Here is a 12,742-nt window from a genome sequence, read left to right on the forward strand (position 1 = left end):
AGAGGCACAACTGCCTCACCATGGTCTGAACTATGGGCTGCAGGGGAACCACTGCTCCAGGGCCTGGAGTACGTCCTGCTCCTCTTTCTCCACTGACTTTGGGTCTTCAGGACTATTCTTCTCACATATTCTCACTCCTCTCTCTGGCTGCAGTTGCTTTCACGCAGTAAGTTTTCCCCCTTCTTAAATATGTTATCCCAGAAGTCCTGCCACTGTTGCTGATGGGCTCAGCCTTGGCCAGCAGCAGGTCCATTTTGGAGCCATCTGGCACTGACTCCATCAAACATGGGGGAAGCAACTTCTCACAGAATCCCTGCCTGTGGCCCTGTTTCCAGCTACCAAAACCTCACCATGCAAACCCAATATAGCATTCCACCCTTCTGGCCTCCCCAGGGGAAGGGCAGATATCTACACAGCTGGCTCATCCAAGGTCTTCTCCTCTCACAGTCAGGAGCAGAGCCCTCTCTGATCATCAGTGAGGGGAAGCTGGTATTGCAAAGGAAGAAAAAGCTAATGTGGAAGCAGCAAGGAAAAGCTGCACACTGATACTGAGGTGTGGGTGGAAGACAGCTTGCCTGAGCCCTCTTTCAACATACAAACAAATGCCTCAGGCAAAATCCAAAATGGCAGAGCAGAACCCCAGCTTCCATAGGCTTTTCTGTCACAGAAGCCATGACTACTAGCTATTAAACAGACTTAATGGTCAATAGCTTCCTGTCACCTCCGATAGTCACAAAACAAGAGGGATGCAGGTGCTGCCAGCCCGTCCTGTGTCATGACCATGGTGGCTGTCACTCTGCACACCTGGGGAATGCTGCAGCTCCAGAGAAGCAGGGGTCCCTCACTACTCCTGAGGGTGATCTCCATGGTTAGGGCAGCACCTTCCTACAGCAACATGCTTTTTTCTTCCCCCCGGATAATTTCGCTTTAGTGAAGCCCAGCAAAATTGCCCAGTATTGCTTTGTCTGAGCATGAACTGCTTGTAGGATGGTTGGCTAGCTCCTTCTTACAGCACTGTGCTGGGAGGAAAAGCCATGCTCTTTTTAATTTAATGAGTAAAATAAAATTGAATGAAAATGAAAAATATTCTTAATGAAAGGTGGTTGTTCTCTTTTTTTTCAATAAAGAAGAAAAATCCAATTAAGAATAGTGTCCCAAATAGTTCTGATAAACTTCAAAACTTCCACTCAAAGAAAAGGAGTTATTGGAAAACATTTCTGAGGCCAGAGAGAATTCTGTATTTATTAACAGGCAAAGTTCAAAAGATTAATCATGCAGAGTCTTTGATATTTCATCTTGCAAAAGAATAATCCTGATAAGAAAAATGTTTTGGCAAGAGCACCCTCACTGTTGAACACATGGTGGTTACTCTGGAAGAGGGAACAAGATCTAACTTGTTGAAATGGCACTGCAAAGGCAGAAGAAAAGCAGGTTTTACTGAACACTGGTTCTAGACACTTCTTGGACTACCTCTGACACAGCACCAGTGGGAGGAATGAAAATAGAAAAGCCATCTTGTTCCTGCCATTTATTTTTCCTCTTTCTCATTCCTGCTGGTTTTAACATTGGAAAAGGAATCTCTAGGGGGATCATAAGGCCATTTGTCTCTGAATAATGAGAACAACAGGCAGCACCGTGAAAAGCCACACTGGGGGAAAAGAAATCCAAACCACAAGCCATCAAGGTGAGTTAGTATTTCCGCCCCTGGTTTTGCAAGGGATTAACTATTAATAAAGATTTAACTAATCTCTGCTTTGCCTGCATGACTGAAATATTAATAATGGCCATACATCCTGTCAATCTGTTGTATTTCCTCCATGGCAAGTCTGCAACAGTGAATACAGCTCCAGGCTGTTTCTATGTTACTGAAACTCACATCATTGTGCTTTTCTGACCCTTTTTCTCCATCATCACTAAAAGAAAAAGGAAAAAGTGGTTTTTTCCACTCAGACTCTGCTGTCACTCTGCCTGCTCACCATATACTATTTGCCTCCTTATTATCTCAGCCACAACAGTAAAAGTACAGAATGAAGCACTGACAAAAAGCCTGGCACTATCTTAGAATGCCTGATGTCACAAGAATTACCTAACTAGCCAGCTTCCCTTTTCAGTCAGATTTTGATATGATAGCATGGCTGGAAATCTTTAAAGTGTTTTTAGTTCTGACTTCTGCATCTGTCTCGTTTACATATTTTTGTCATCTCTAGAATCTTTGAGTTTTATTTGCTTCACTTTGACTTCACCAATATTCTTGTTCATGTTTTAGGTTGTATGAATGTCTGAGGTTTCTAGAACAGACTAAACCTTGGTTTTCAGGACAACCCACGACTTCTAGTGCTACGTTAAAAGCCTTTCAGGAGCAACCCATAAAACACGCATCAGTATGGAAAAGTTTGATAGCCTTTCTTTCTCTCCTGGTTAGGAGGTACCTCAAATTTCAGGACAACCTAATTTCTAGCCTAATAAAGGTTCCTAGTGCTATTAGCTCTAGCCCAGCTTCTTCCCTGTGTCTCCTCAGTGTGGGAAGCAGGGCAGGAAAGGTGGGCATCCATTACCTTCCTAACAGCACCGAAGGAGCTGCGGGGACTTCAGTCACAGGTGCCTTGGAAACAGGCCAGCTACCATATGTGGAAGCCAAGTGAAATGCATGTGGCAGTCTCGGTATTTTGAGCTCATAATACGACACCAAATTAGAAAAAGAAAACAAACTACATCAGGTTTGACCTTTTCCAGTTCTGGACAAAACTTATTATCAAGGACGATTTTGGCTTTCATCTCTTTTCCATTAATATGTGCCTCCCTAGCAAATATTTTATGAATCCCATTGGTTTCTGTGCAGTAAAAACAAATGTTAAAAGAAACCAATCCAAAGGAAACGGTTTAGCTTTTGGAGTGTTGGGCCTTTTGGTTACATTTTTTTCCTTTGTCTTTTTTTTTTTTTTTTTTGGATCTCTACTTTATTCTTTTGTCCAGAAATTACAAAATTGGTTCCTGACTTGGAATACAATTGTTTATGACTATAAATCAGTTGACTTCACTGCTGTAGTGCCATCCAAAATGACTTTGTAATCTGGAAAAAAATAATTGTTCTGAGGAGAAAGGGAGCAGTGGACATTTCCCAGGCTTTTTTGACCTTCTGAGCAAGAACTGGAGCTTGCCTAGTGGTTTAGATGCTAATCTATCTACCCAGTGTGTGGGTGTGCTCTGAGTCACAGCCAACATGTGCACTCACTTCTAAAACAGGGCTTCCTAAATATTTTTGTAAGGGTAGCTTTTGTTTAACTTTCATTTGGCAGAGTCCCACATTGGGAATGGTTAAAAGCTCAGGAAGGACCATATGTTGCATGTAGAGCTGCTAAGAACAACTTTGAAAGTTTTCAAATCTTTTTCTCCCAAACTGAAGAAGAAAAACCTCACCCTTCCCCTTAACATGATTCAAGATACTGCTTTTTTCTCACCCGCTTGCCAGAAAACCACATCTGTCAGACTTCAAGTGTGCAACAACTGTCTGTCCACAGTGAAAATAAATGTCTTTTTGTCTGGGTTTTTTATTGTTGTTGGGGGTTTTTTGTTTGTTTTGTTTTTTAGGTTTTTTAAATGTTTTGTTGGTTTTTTTGTGTATTTGTTGTATTTGCTTTTTTTAACCCATGCCCAGTTACCAAAACTCAAGGGGCATTCTGCTGAGGATGTTCCAGGCAACTGTAACCATGTAAGTCTGAGCAAACAGGATACAGTGGCCATATACAGGCAGTGGGTACCTAGAGGTTTCTGCGAGGAGAAGTATTTTTTTGATATTGTTCCCCCTATTACATAACTGGGAATGGGGATAATGAACATGTTTCAGTCAAAGCATCACAGGTGTTACAAATTGCTTTCTCTCTTGGAGGCCCTGTTATTAACCCAGTTACTGCTGGTAATAATAGCTGCTGCTCTGCAAATAAGCCTGAAAAATGCACTGGGGCCAGATTCAATAAAGGGCTTAGGTGACTCAGCGTTAAGTTGATGTAATACCTCATATTTAAGATCTCAGGCCTTTGAGCAGAGTCTGAATCCTGAGCAATAGATCCATAAAGTGCAGAAAGAGTGTTAGGAGCTTGCAATAACAACCCCAAGCAGCTTAGCATGTACCTGCTTAGACGTAGCCAATAAAACTGGCTGGGTGGGGAGAGAAACCTTAAAACCCACCTGTCAGACCTGCAAGGAGATACTTGCATTTTGTTGGGATCTGCAAACTGGATCCCTTCCAAAATATAACTTTCTGGGCTTTTCCCCACCCTTTATTTATTTTCCGTTTTCTTTTTTTCTCCTTCCCTTCCAAAAACTGTGCAGGACTTATGCTTTTTAATGTTCCCTCTTTGCCACAGCTGCCACACAATCATAGAAGACCCTGCTGTTAAAGCAGTGACCTGGGAATTGGATGTCCTAAGTTTGGTTCCCTGCTTTGGCTGCACAGTGTGCGTGGGAAGGGGGCTTCATTTCCTGCCCACCCTCCTCCCCCCGAGCTGATGCCATTAGCAGCTCTAAAGTAGGTCAGTGTGAGTGGGCTGGAGGGATGTGCTCCTCATCCTCCATCTGCAACTGTGCAGGAAACATTTCAAGATACACTAGTGCACAACGAGAAAGAGCATATTAGGCAACCAAGTCATGTCTCCTCATGCTCAGAACGCTCACCTGGCATGAGGGCATCCAGGTTTCTGGCCCTTGTCTCTCACCAGTTTTCTGTGTTTTAACCACTGGTGGTAGAATGGGAATGACAAGAAAAAGAAGTCCCAGCAGGGAAACTAAAACTCAGGCCTTTCCAGCTCTGTGTGGAGTGAGTAACCAGCACCAGGCAGGTGGTGTGGTTGAAGTGGGACTTCCTGCTGCCAGAGTAGCTTGGCATGGCTTTCTCTCAAGAGACTGGAGAGATTTGAACATTTCCTATTCAAATAGGGAATGAAAATCTCCAAGTCTTCTAAAGTAAATACTCAGTCTGCTATGTAGTGCTCGGGCAGAGGAGAGGAATTTTGCATTTTGGCAGCAAAAAAGCAAGAGTCACTGCACATAATAAGGTGAGAAATATCTCCCTGAAAGCTGAGTATGCTTACAGTACACTTGTGGGACCAATTTTCCCTATAATAGTCTTAGTTAGGGATATGTACAAAGTGACCCTTGAATTACTTGCTCAACTCCACTAAGATTGGGACATCTCAGGATATGTACAGCTTCAAGATCTTGGTAAACTGAAGAGCAAATAAGTTTTTGAACTTAACCACCACCAGATTTATTGGGATTTTAGTCTTGAATGTCTCAGCTGGGCCAAGTCCCAGGTCAGGAAAATACCATCAAAATGCATCTGACACCTCTCTCCTTTTAAATGAGCAGCACGGGACAGAGTCTCCTGCAGACTGCAGTGCTCCAAACTCCATGCCTTGGGAAGGAAACACCATGTGAAATTTTGTCCTCAGTTACCTCATTACAACTTTGACAGCATTATAGGGCCAAAAATATGATAGCAGGATTGGTTTCGAGGGTTTCTTGTTTTGTTTTGGTTTTGTGTTTTGATTTTTTGTTCTGTTGTTTGGTTTTGGGGTTTTTTGTTTGGTTGGTTTTTTGGGTTTGGGGTTTTTTTTTTGTTGTTGTTTTTGGGTTTTGTTTGTTTTCTGTTTTATTTTTCATAGGCAAGGATATGCTATGGTATGGTGAGAAATACAAGTAGACCCCTCACTACCAACAGCTCTACGTGGCCAATGCAGTAGAAATTCTACCCCTTAGAAATCCAGTACAGCAGAAACCTCACAAATGTGATTGAAGAAAAAAATCTCAAGAGTCAGAAACCTTCCCAGACCCAGGACTGCAGTGGGCTGTAGATGTGTGCACGATGCCTTTGAGATGTGACCTGTACGCTGAGTGATATTGCAGATGTATTCTGAGTCCATTTTAAACGTGCTTCTGCTGTTTTCTCCCTGAACATTGCTTCCCTTTCTTGCAAAGTTAGCCTAGGCCAGCTGCCCACTGGCCCTCAGAGCCCATCTTCCTGCGCGGGGAGCCGAACGCCTGCAGCTGCTGGTAGCGTTCCCACCCGCGTTACCACAGCAGCACAAACAGCAACACATTAAACACAAGGACGCTGTGTGGGCAAAGGCCCCGCATCCTCGGGGTTCTTGAGCAGCCTTTATGCAGCTGCCAGGCCCCTGGAGGAGCCTGCAGAGTCCATGTGTTTGCTCCATCTCCTTTTCCAGCTAAGCCTGGCATTTTTATGGGACAACTAAGGTAACCTGTGCAAAATGAGTGGTCAGCACTGGTTACAGCAACTTTATGTGGAGAAGCTTTTTAGTGGCCAGTCTACTCAGAAGGAATATAAACTGTTTCCCCAAATATGCTTCTCTGTAACCTTTGACAGGTGCATTTGTCCTTCTTATATACCTGCCTGGGCTCCACCCTTGCATAAGCCCTTCCTCCAAATATAAGTCAACACAGAGGAATTCACATGGTAGTATCTTTCAATGTGGCTCTGAGTGGAGAAGCATGTGAATAGCATGTGTATTACTTTTGTCTCGTTTTCAGTTTATTTTTTCTTCCTTTGGACACTTCTGATCTTCAGAGAAAGTCAGGAGTGATACAGACTTCATTTCCTATTAGCTGACTACAGCTATAGGTTGCATTGACATACACTGATGTGTTAATTTGGCAAGATATCAAAAAATCAGAGCCAAAAAAGCTGACAGGCAGCACAGTTCCCTGGAAAACAAATTTCCTGAAATAAATCTTTTGTTTTGACAGTATGACAGCTCTGTTCAAGAACTGTATCTGTCTTGGAACAGTATATTTTGATTTTTCCAAGACATGCAATTTAACTGTGCGTGACATTTTGATTTAAGATGTGCATTTACTGGAATTTACAGAGAGTGTGCTGGATGGATTAGAAATTGATTCCCCATTAGGTTTTAAAAAGGTAGCTGTTCATCAGGAGATAACTAGGCTGTTTTTCTTGTGATCCACCTGAGACCAGTTCTTAGTCTGACGTGATTTAATGTGTTAATCCACAATCCAAACAAGACAAAGAAAAAGAAGTCTTTACTGGCAAATTTGAGAAGTGATTATAAAACTGATATTGTTAACAGGGAATCACCCTGCTTTGAGGATGATCATTCATTTAGAAGTCTAAGTCTAAAAGAATGCATTCTGACATGTTCAAACAAAAACTTTAGATTTGAAAATTTTAAAAAATGAAAATAAAATGAGACTGAGAATGAGCAAATGTCTGGGAAAATTGTTTCAGATAAAGACTTTTTAAATACTCCTAGGCAACCACCACATTTTTGTCTTCTCAAGACAGAGAGAGAACAGAAATCTCCCACATCTTCTCATCAGCACACACATAATACCACAGTGCTGTTCTTAGACAGCAAGAATGAAATATATTAATTTTACAATGTTTTTTCAAATCTGAAATCTAAGTAAGCCACCCTGAATTTGTGTTTGACATTTCATAGCTGAGAAATAGTCATGAAAAACAAGGAAACAAACAAAAAATCCAACCCTCACCCCAAACACAAATAATTTTTGGTTGAAATACCTCTTTTTGGTTTTAACATAAAGGTGATTTGCTTTTGGAATAATTGAAAAAAAAAAGTAGCTATTAACTGTGTGACAGAAGATTAAAGTACAAGCACAAAAGCATTGGGGTTTTTTTTGAGGGTTTTTTGTTTGTTTGTTTGTTGGTGAGTTTTTGTTTCTTGTGGTTTGGTTTTTTTGGGGTTTTTAATAAAAGTTTAGACCACTGTATTTTTGTCATATGCTCTTCTAGAGTTAAAAAAAAAAAAAAAAAAATCTATATTTGGGCTTTGGGAATGTACAAATATTACCTAAAGATGAAGCCTAACATAAGATATTCAAAATACATCAAAAATATGAAACCATTATTAAAATAACTAATAACTCAAAAAGAGAAGTGCAAAAAGATAGTTTCTGTTATTTTCCTTGAAAATTTACATCTGCAAACAGATATTTGGGAATACCTAGGACTATGCCACATAGTTTAGAAGTCTGTTTATCACTTTCTAGGAGGAACTACATATTTGATACACTTTTTGCTTTCTAAGAGGAGTAAAATCCATTGTAATGTCTAATTTACTATTTTTCCTTTGAAAGCTCCCTCTGCCAAAAGAATTTCTAATAGCTTCAGCAAAAATTGCTCCAAATACCTGGTGAAATAGGGCTACAGACCACCAAAAACCCCAGCTCATAATCACAAGGGAAGAGAAAGTATTTGCCTGTAGACTGAATAACCTGGCACTACAGCATGAGACCATCATGGTTCTATGAAAAACATGCCCCATAACTAACCACAGGCTAATTTTTCAGTGTTGTGACCATCCTGGTGTGTCTTGGAAGTCAAAAAAAAAGCCCAAAAAACCAACAAAACCCAAACCACAAATATCTTAGTTTTTCCTCAAAAGACTTTTAGGGAGGCAAATGGCATTAAGCTGAAGGCACATGGAAATGAGTCGACACAGACAGCTAGACCTTTGGTTCAGGTGTAAAGTTTTGAGTTTCTTGTTGACTTCACACAGCAACAGGTAGCAAAGCAACAGCTCCCAACAAGTAGGTGCAGGCTTCCAAAGATGTACCATGCTCATTTTGCTTAGCAGAAAATATTTCTTGAAAGATTTAGGTATTTATTGAAAAGCAAAAATCTACAGCAGGTTGGCCTCTTGGATCAATCCAAGAAACCCCTTCATTTTGAGCTGAAAAGCATCACCCGCTGAGGCATAATTTGACTCTTTACAGCTAGAATGGACCCATTCAGTGCTCTATTGGTCTTTTTAGCACGTCAGAAACACACCCTACCTGCTCTGGGCAAAAGCTTAATACTGTAAGTGCAGTGAGGCTGGTCCTCCACATAGTCCTTTGTTAAGCCCATGGGGTAACTCAATTGGCTTCAGGGGGTCACTGCTGATTCATGCCACCAGAAGGTGTAATTAGTGGACCCAGCTCATCCATCCTGAGGCATTACATGGCTTCCTTACTCCTATGGATTTAGTTCCTTTGGGCTTGATTTGAATTCTCTATGCAACTTTTTCAGCCCCTATAGTGCCTCATGTCACATTCCCGTGACTTTGACAGCCAAACTGAGACTGAGAAATCTCTCTCTCACACACACGCAAATACAATGACACACAGTAAGAAGTTAAATTTCATATACAAAACTGAGCCATTTGAGAGGTCCAGTGACCTTTTATGTCTTCCATTAAAGGCAATTGGATGATTTTAACCCCCAAAGATACCCATTTTCTATTTAACATTAAAGCGAACAACAGAAAGAAAAAAACCCTATCACTTATATTGCTGAGGTTACAGCAAAGCTAAAAATAAAGTATTGTAATCCTGCTTTTTAAAAACCTTTAATAGGACACTAGGCAGCAGAAAGGAAAGTAGGGTTTGGTTAGGTTTTTTCAATAGCACAGATATTTTAACTCCAGGTTTCATTTAAGCTCTGTTGCAGTCTGTTGGTTATGAGCTTCTAAGTCAGCTCAACAGGACACTGTGGTAAGGATGATTTTTATCTCTCTTGCCTTTTGCATATACAAAGTAGGGAGTGGAAAACAAGACAAAACTGAAAACATCTCTCCACAGGTAAACTGCATCTTTGCTAACATCCCGATAACGAACACAAAGCCCTGTACAAAGTGATATTTTTGCACACAGAACAAAGACAATCCTTCAGTCTGGAGTAAGTTTTAAATAACCTCCTCATGAATTTGCCAAAGCAAGCTAGGCCATTCAAAAAGCAATATTTCTTGAGTTGAAAGGGAGAAGGAGGTTTTTTTGCAATGAATTTTGTTCTGGCAGTGCACTGAAGTGGCTTCAGGACATACCAGTTCCATTTCTACATTTACTTAATATTTTGTTCAGACATGTCCAGTCCAGACTTAGTTACCTGACTTCATTGTAGTCAGCTACATTTCTACCTTTCTGTCTTACTTGTCTTTGGCATGCTGGAAATCTGGCTTGGTTTTTCACTAATCTTTTGAAACATTCCCAGGCATTTTAAAAAACAGTATGTACAGACTTTATTTGGTTTGTTACCTGTATTATATTTTCTGGTAATAAAAACAAAATTTCTGGCTGGCAAAGAAGTTCTGTTACAGTGTGGTATCAGGAAGGAGGGATGGATTTGGGTATATTCCCGCTGTACCCTAATCTCAGCTGACTTTTGGATAAAATATCAAGAAAGTGTGCTGGTGTCTTAGGAAAAAGAGGCATTGCATTGCTAAAAAAACCTAAACCATTAGTTTTAACCACACCATGTCTTTCTTGAAAATGCTTTCTTTGCACTCCAGTTTGCTCCTTAAGTTACTAAATCAAAGCTCGTTGTTCGCATTCCCACCACACAAGGAGCTCCACACTACAGCACTTTGCAAATACAAGCAGAAAAGTCAAAGATTAAAGTAAGTTTCTTCAAGAAGCTTTTATATCAGAGTTGTGCATACCAGCATCCTTTCTTTTGCTTGCAAGCACACTAATCGTATTTCAATTGCATGCCTACAATATAAAGTTAATAGCTTCCTTATTTCCTTATTTTAGCATTTCCCCTCTACTCCCTCAGTCTTTTCAATTATACAACCCAGATAATTCCTTTCATTTCCTTCCTCCAGTGTCCTGTTTTAATTTCTTACGCAAAATCATATTTGGTCACTTACACTTTTCTTGAGGATAAGCACACGACAGCAGCATCTCTTGCTCCACCATGGTGCTGTCTGTTGCAGAGGTCAGTGGTCCTTGGAATAGCGCTTTAAGAAAATATTTTGGAAAGCTAAGCTCACTCATGCAGGCTTCTGATCTTCTCCAGTCCTCTTGGCTTCTGTGTGCTGTCACATGTTATCCTCCCTCCTGAGAAACCTGTGAAACGAGTCTGGCAACACACAACTTGTGTGTCAGAAGAGTTTTAATTGATTCATTGCAACAGATACCCACCCTCATTAAAAAAAAGCTGTTGAAAGGAGTAGTCTCTTAGCGCCTCATTTGAAATTACAGAACCTGCCCAATGTCACAGCTGGTGCATTTTAAAGGGAAACTACTTGCTGGGTTTGTGAATACACAGGAAATAATTTCAAATCAATCTTAACGTGCCAAATAAACCACAAATAGCGGTAGAGTTCGGATGCTTCTGTGCTGTGGGAGAGCAGGAATCCTTCTGCTGTGCAACGAGGTGGTGAGGGCTGCCTCTGCATCTCTCCAAGGCACGATGCCCTGTGGGACAAAGCAGCTCCACATTGCTTTACAGAGGCCTCTGTCTCCATGATCAGCCACTCTGACCTCTACTGAAGGGGAAAAATCTTGTCGGCCTGATTTCTGAAGAATGCATCCTCAGGAAGGTGAGGTTATTAGTGCCTCAGTGCCTGCAGGGAGGATTCCTCCATGCAGCAGCCATGGAGGTTGGTCTGCCTTTCAGCAGCCCCTGTCTACTCACCCAAGGTTCAGTGAGGAGATCCCAGCACTGCAAGCCCCTCTCAGCTCGGCTAAGTTACCATTTACCTGTTACCCCTGTGACCAAGAAGGATTGCAGGTGGACCCTGAGTCTGATCCTGTATCAGCTTCACACCAGGTTGCATCTTGTAGTACTCCCACAACAGTTCCCTACTGCTTTTACAAGCTGGTGATACCATCTCCAAGTGAGGCTGTGGTTAGCAAGGAAGCAAAAAGAGGAGACATGGGATTTATGCCTGACTGTCTCTAATTTGTCCTGTCACCTTGGGCAAATTGCTTTACCTCTTGGTGTTTCTGTTTCCCCATCTATACCACATGCATAATTACAGTTCACTTTCTTTGGGAAATGCTTTGAAATCTCTTTACAAAAGGCAGCATGAAAGAGGAAGCTATCATTATTGTACACTTGTAAAATATTGGGATGTGGCAGACAATAAACACCAAGCATATGAGATTTTATGCATATAAACTGTTTTGTTTTAAAAAGAACTTGACCTTATTGTAATAATGATTTTAAAAAAGAGATACTCCTACAGAGTTTGGCAAAAGCTCAGATTCTGTTTTCACAGTGGAATGATGAGAGAAAAATCTAAATCAATTCTCACTTCTAGGAACACTACGCCCTCCTGGAAATAGCAAGTCCACCAGAGGTTCCTCAGTGGAAAATGATATAACATGGGAATTTCCTGCTTTTCTCTCACCTAGGTTAATAAAATCTCTCATTTTACAGCCTGTGAGTACTTACATTATACTCAATAGGTCTAAACCCTTGCCTTCATTTTCTTTCTCTCTCTTTGAAAACAAGCTTAACAAAGCTTACAAAGATCAGTTTTGTTTTGGTTTATTCATGTGCAGGTAAGATTGAACAGATTGATGCAAAGTTCTTTTTTCCACAGGTTGAATTCACTCATATGGGAGCCTTGTACTTCTTTTAATACTTCAGTGAACAAAATGAAGGAGGCATCCAGAGAAGTTGTGGATGCTCCATCATTGTAAGTGTCCCAGGTCAGACTGGTCAGTACTTTAAGGAACCTGGTCTAGTGAAAAATTTGCCTGCCCACGGCAGAGGGCTTGGATTAGATGATCTTTAAAGGTCTCCTGCAGCCCAAACCATTTTGTGGTTCTGTGCATGTATTTATCCACTTCTGCAGTGTTGCTCACTGGGGAGCCTTCCTCAACGAGGAGAATTGTAAAGGGCACAACAGCGAACTAATTTTCCCCTGGAGTGTAGAGCAAATAATTTTTCACCTGCTCTACTTGGGAAGACAAC

General features: G+C 41.1%; 1 protein-coding gene across 2 annotated transcripts in view; it reads right to left on the reverse strand.

The window, feature by feature from the left end:
- PTPN3 (protein tyrosine phosphatase non-receptor type 3) overlaps window positions 1–10,812 on the reverse strand; it is a gene marked incomplete at both ends in the record, with an annotated part of 157,927 nt that extends 147,115 nt beyond the window's left edge. For both annotated transcript variants that reach the window (XM_082280592.1, XM_082280591.1), the window contains one exon: window positions 10,686–10,812. In XM_082280592.1, the coding sequence (XP_082136718.1) occupies window positions 10,686–10,812 (127 nt within the window). The remainder of the gene's footprint in view (window positions 1–10,685) is intronic.
- Window positions 10,813–12,742: the final 1,930 nt, after the last annotated feature.

The sequence above is a fragment of the Coloeus monedula genome (genome assembly GCF_965178545.1).
Source record: "Coloeus monedula genome assembly, chromosome: 1".
Taxonomy (NCBI): domain Eukaryota; kingdom Metazoa; phylum Chordata; class Aves; order Passeriformes; family Corvidae; genus Coloeus; species Coloeus monedula.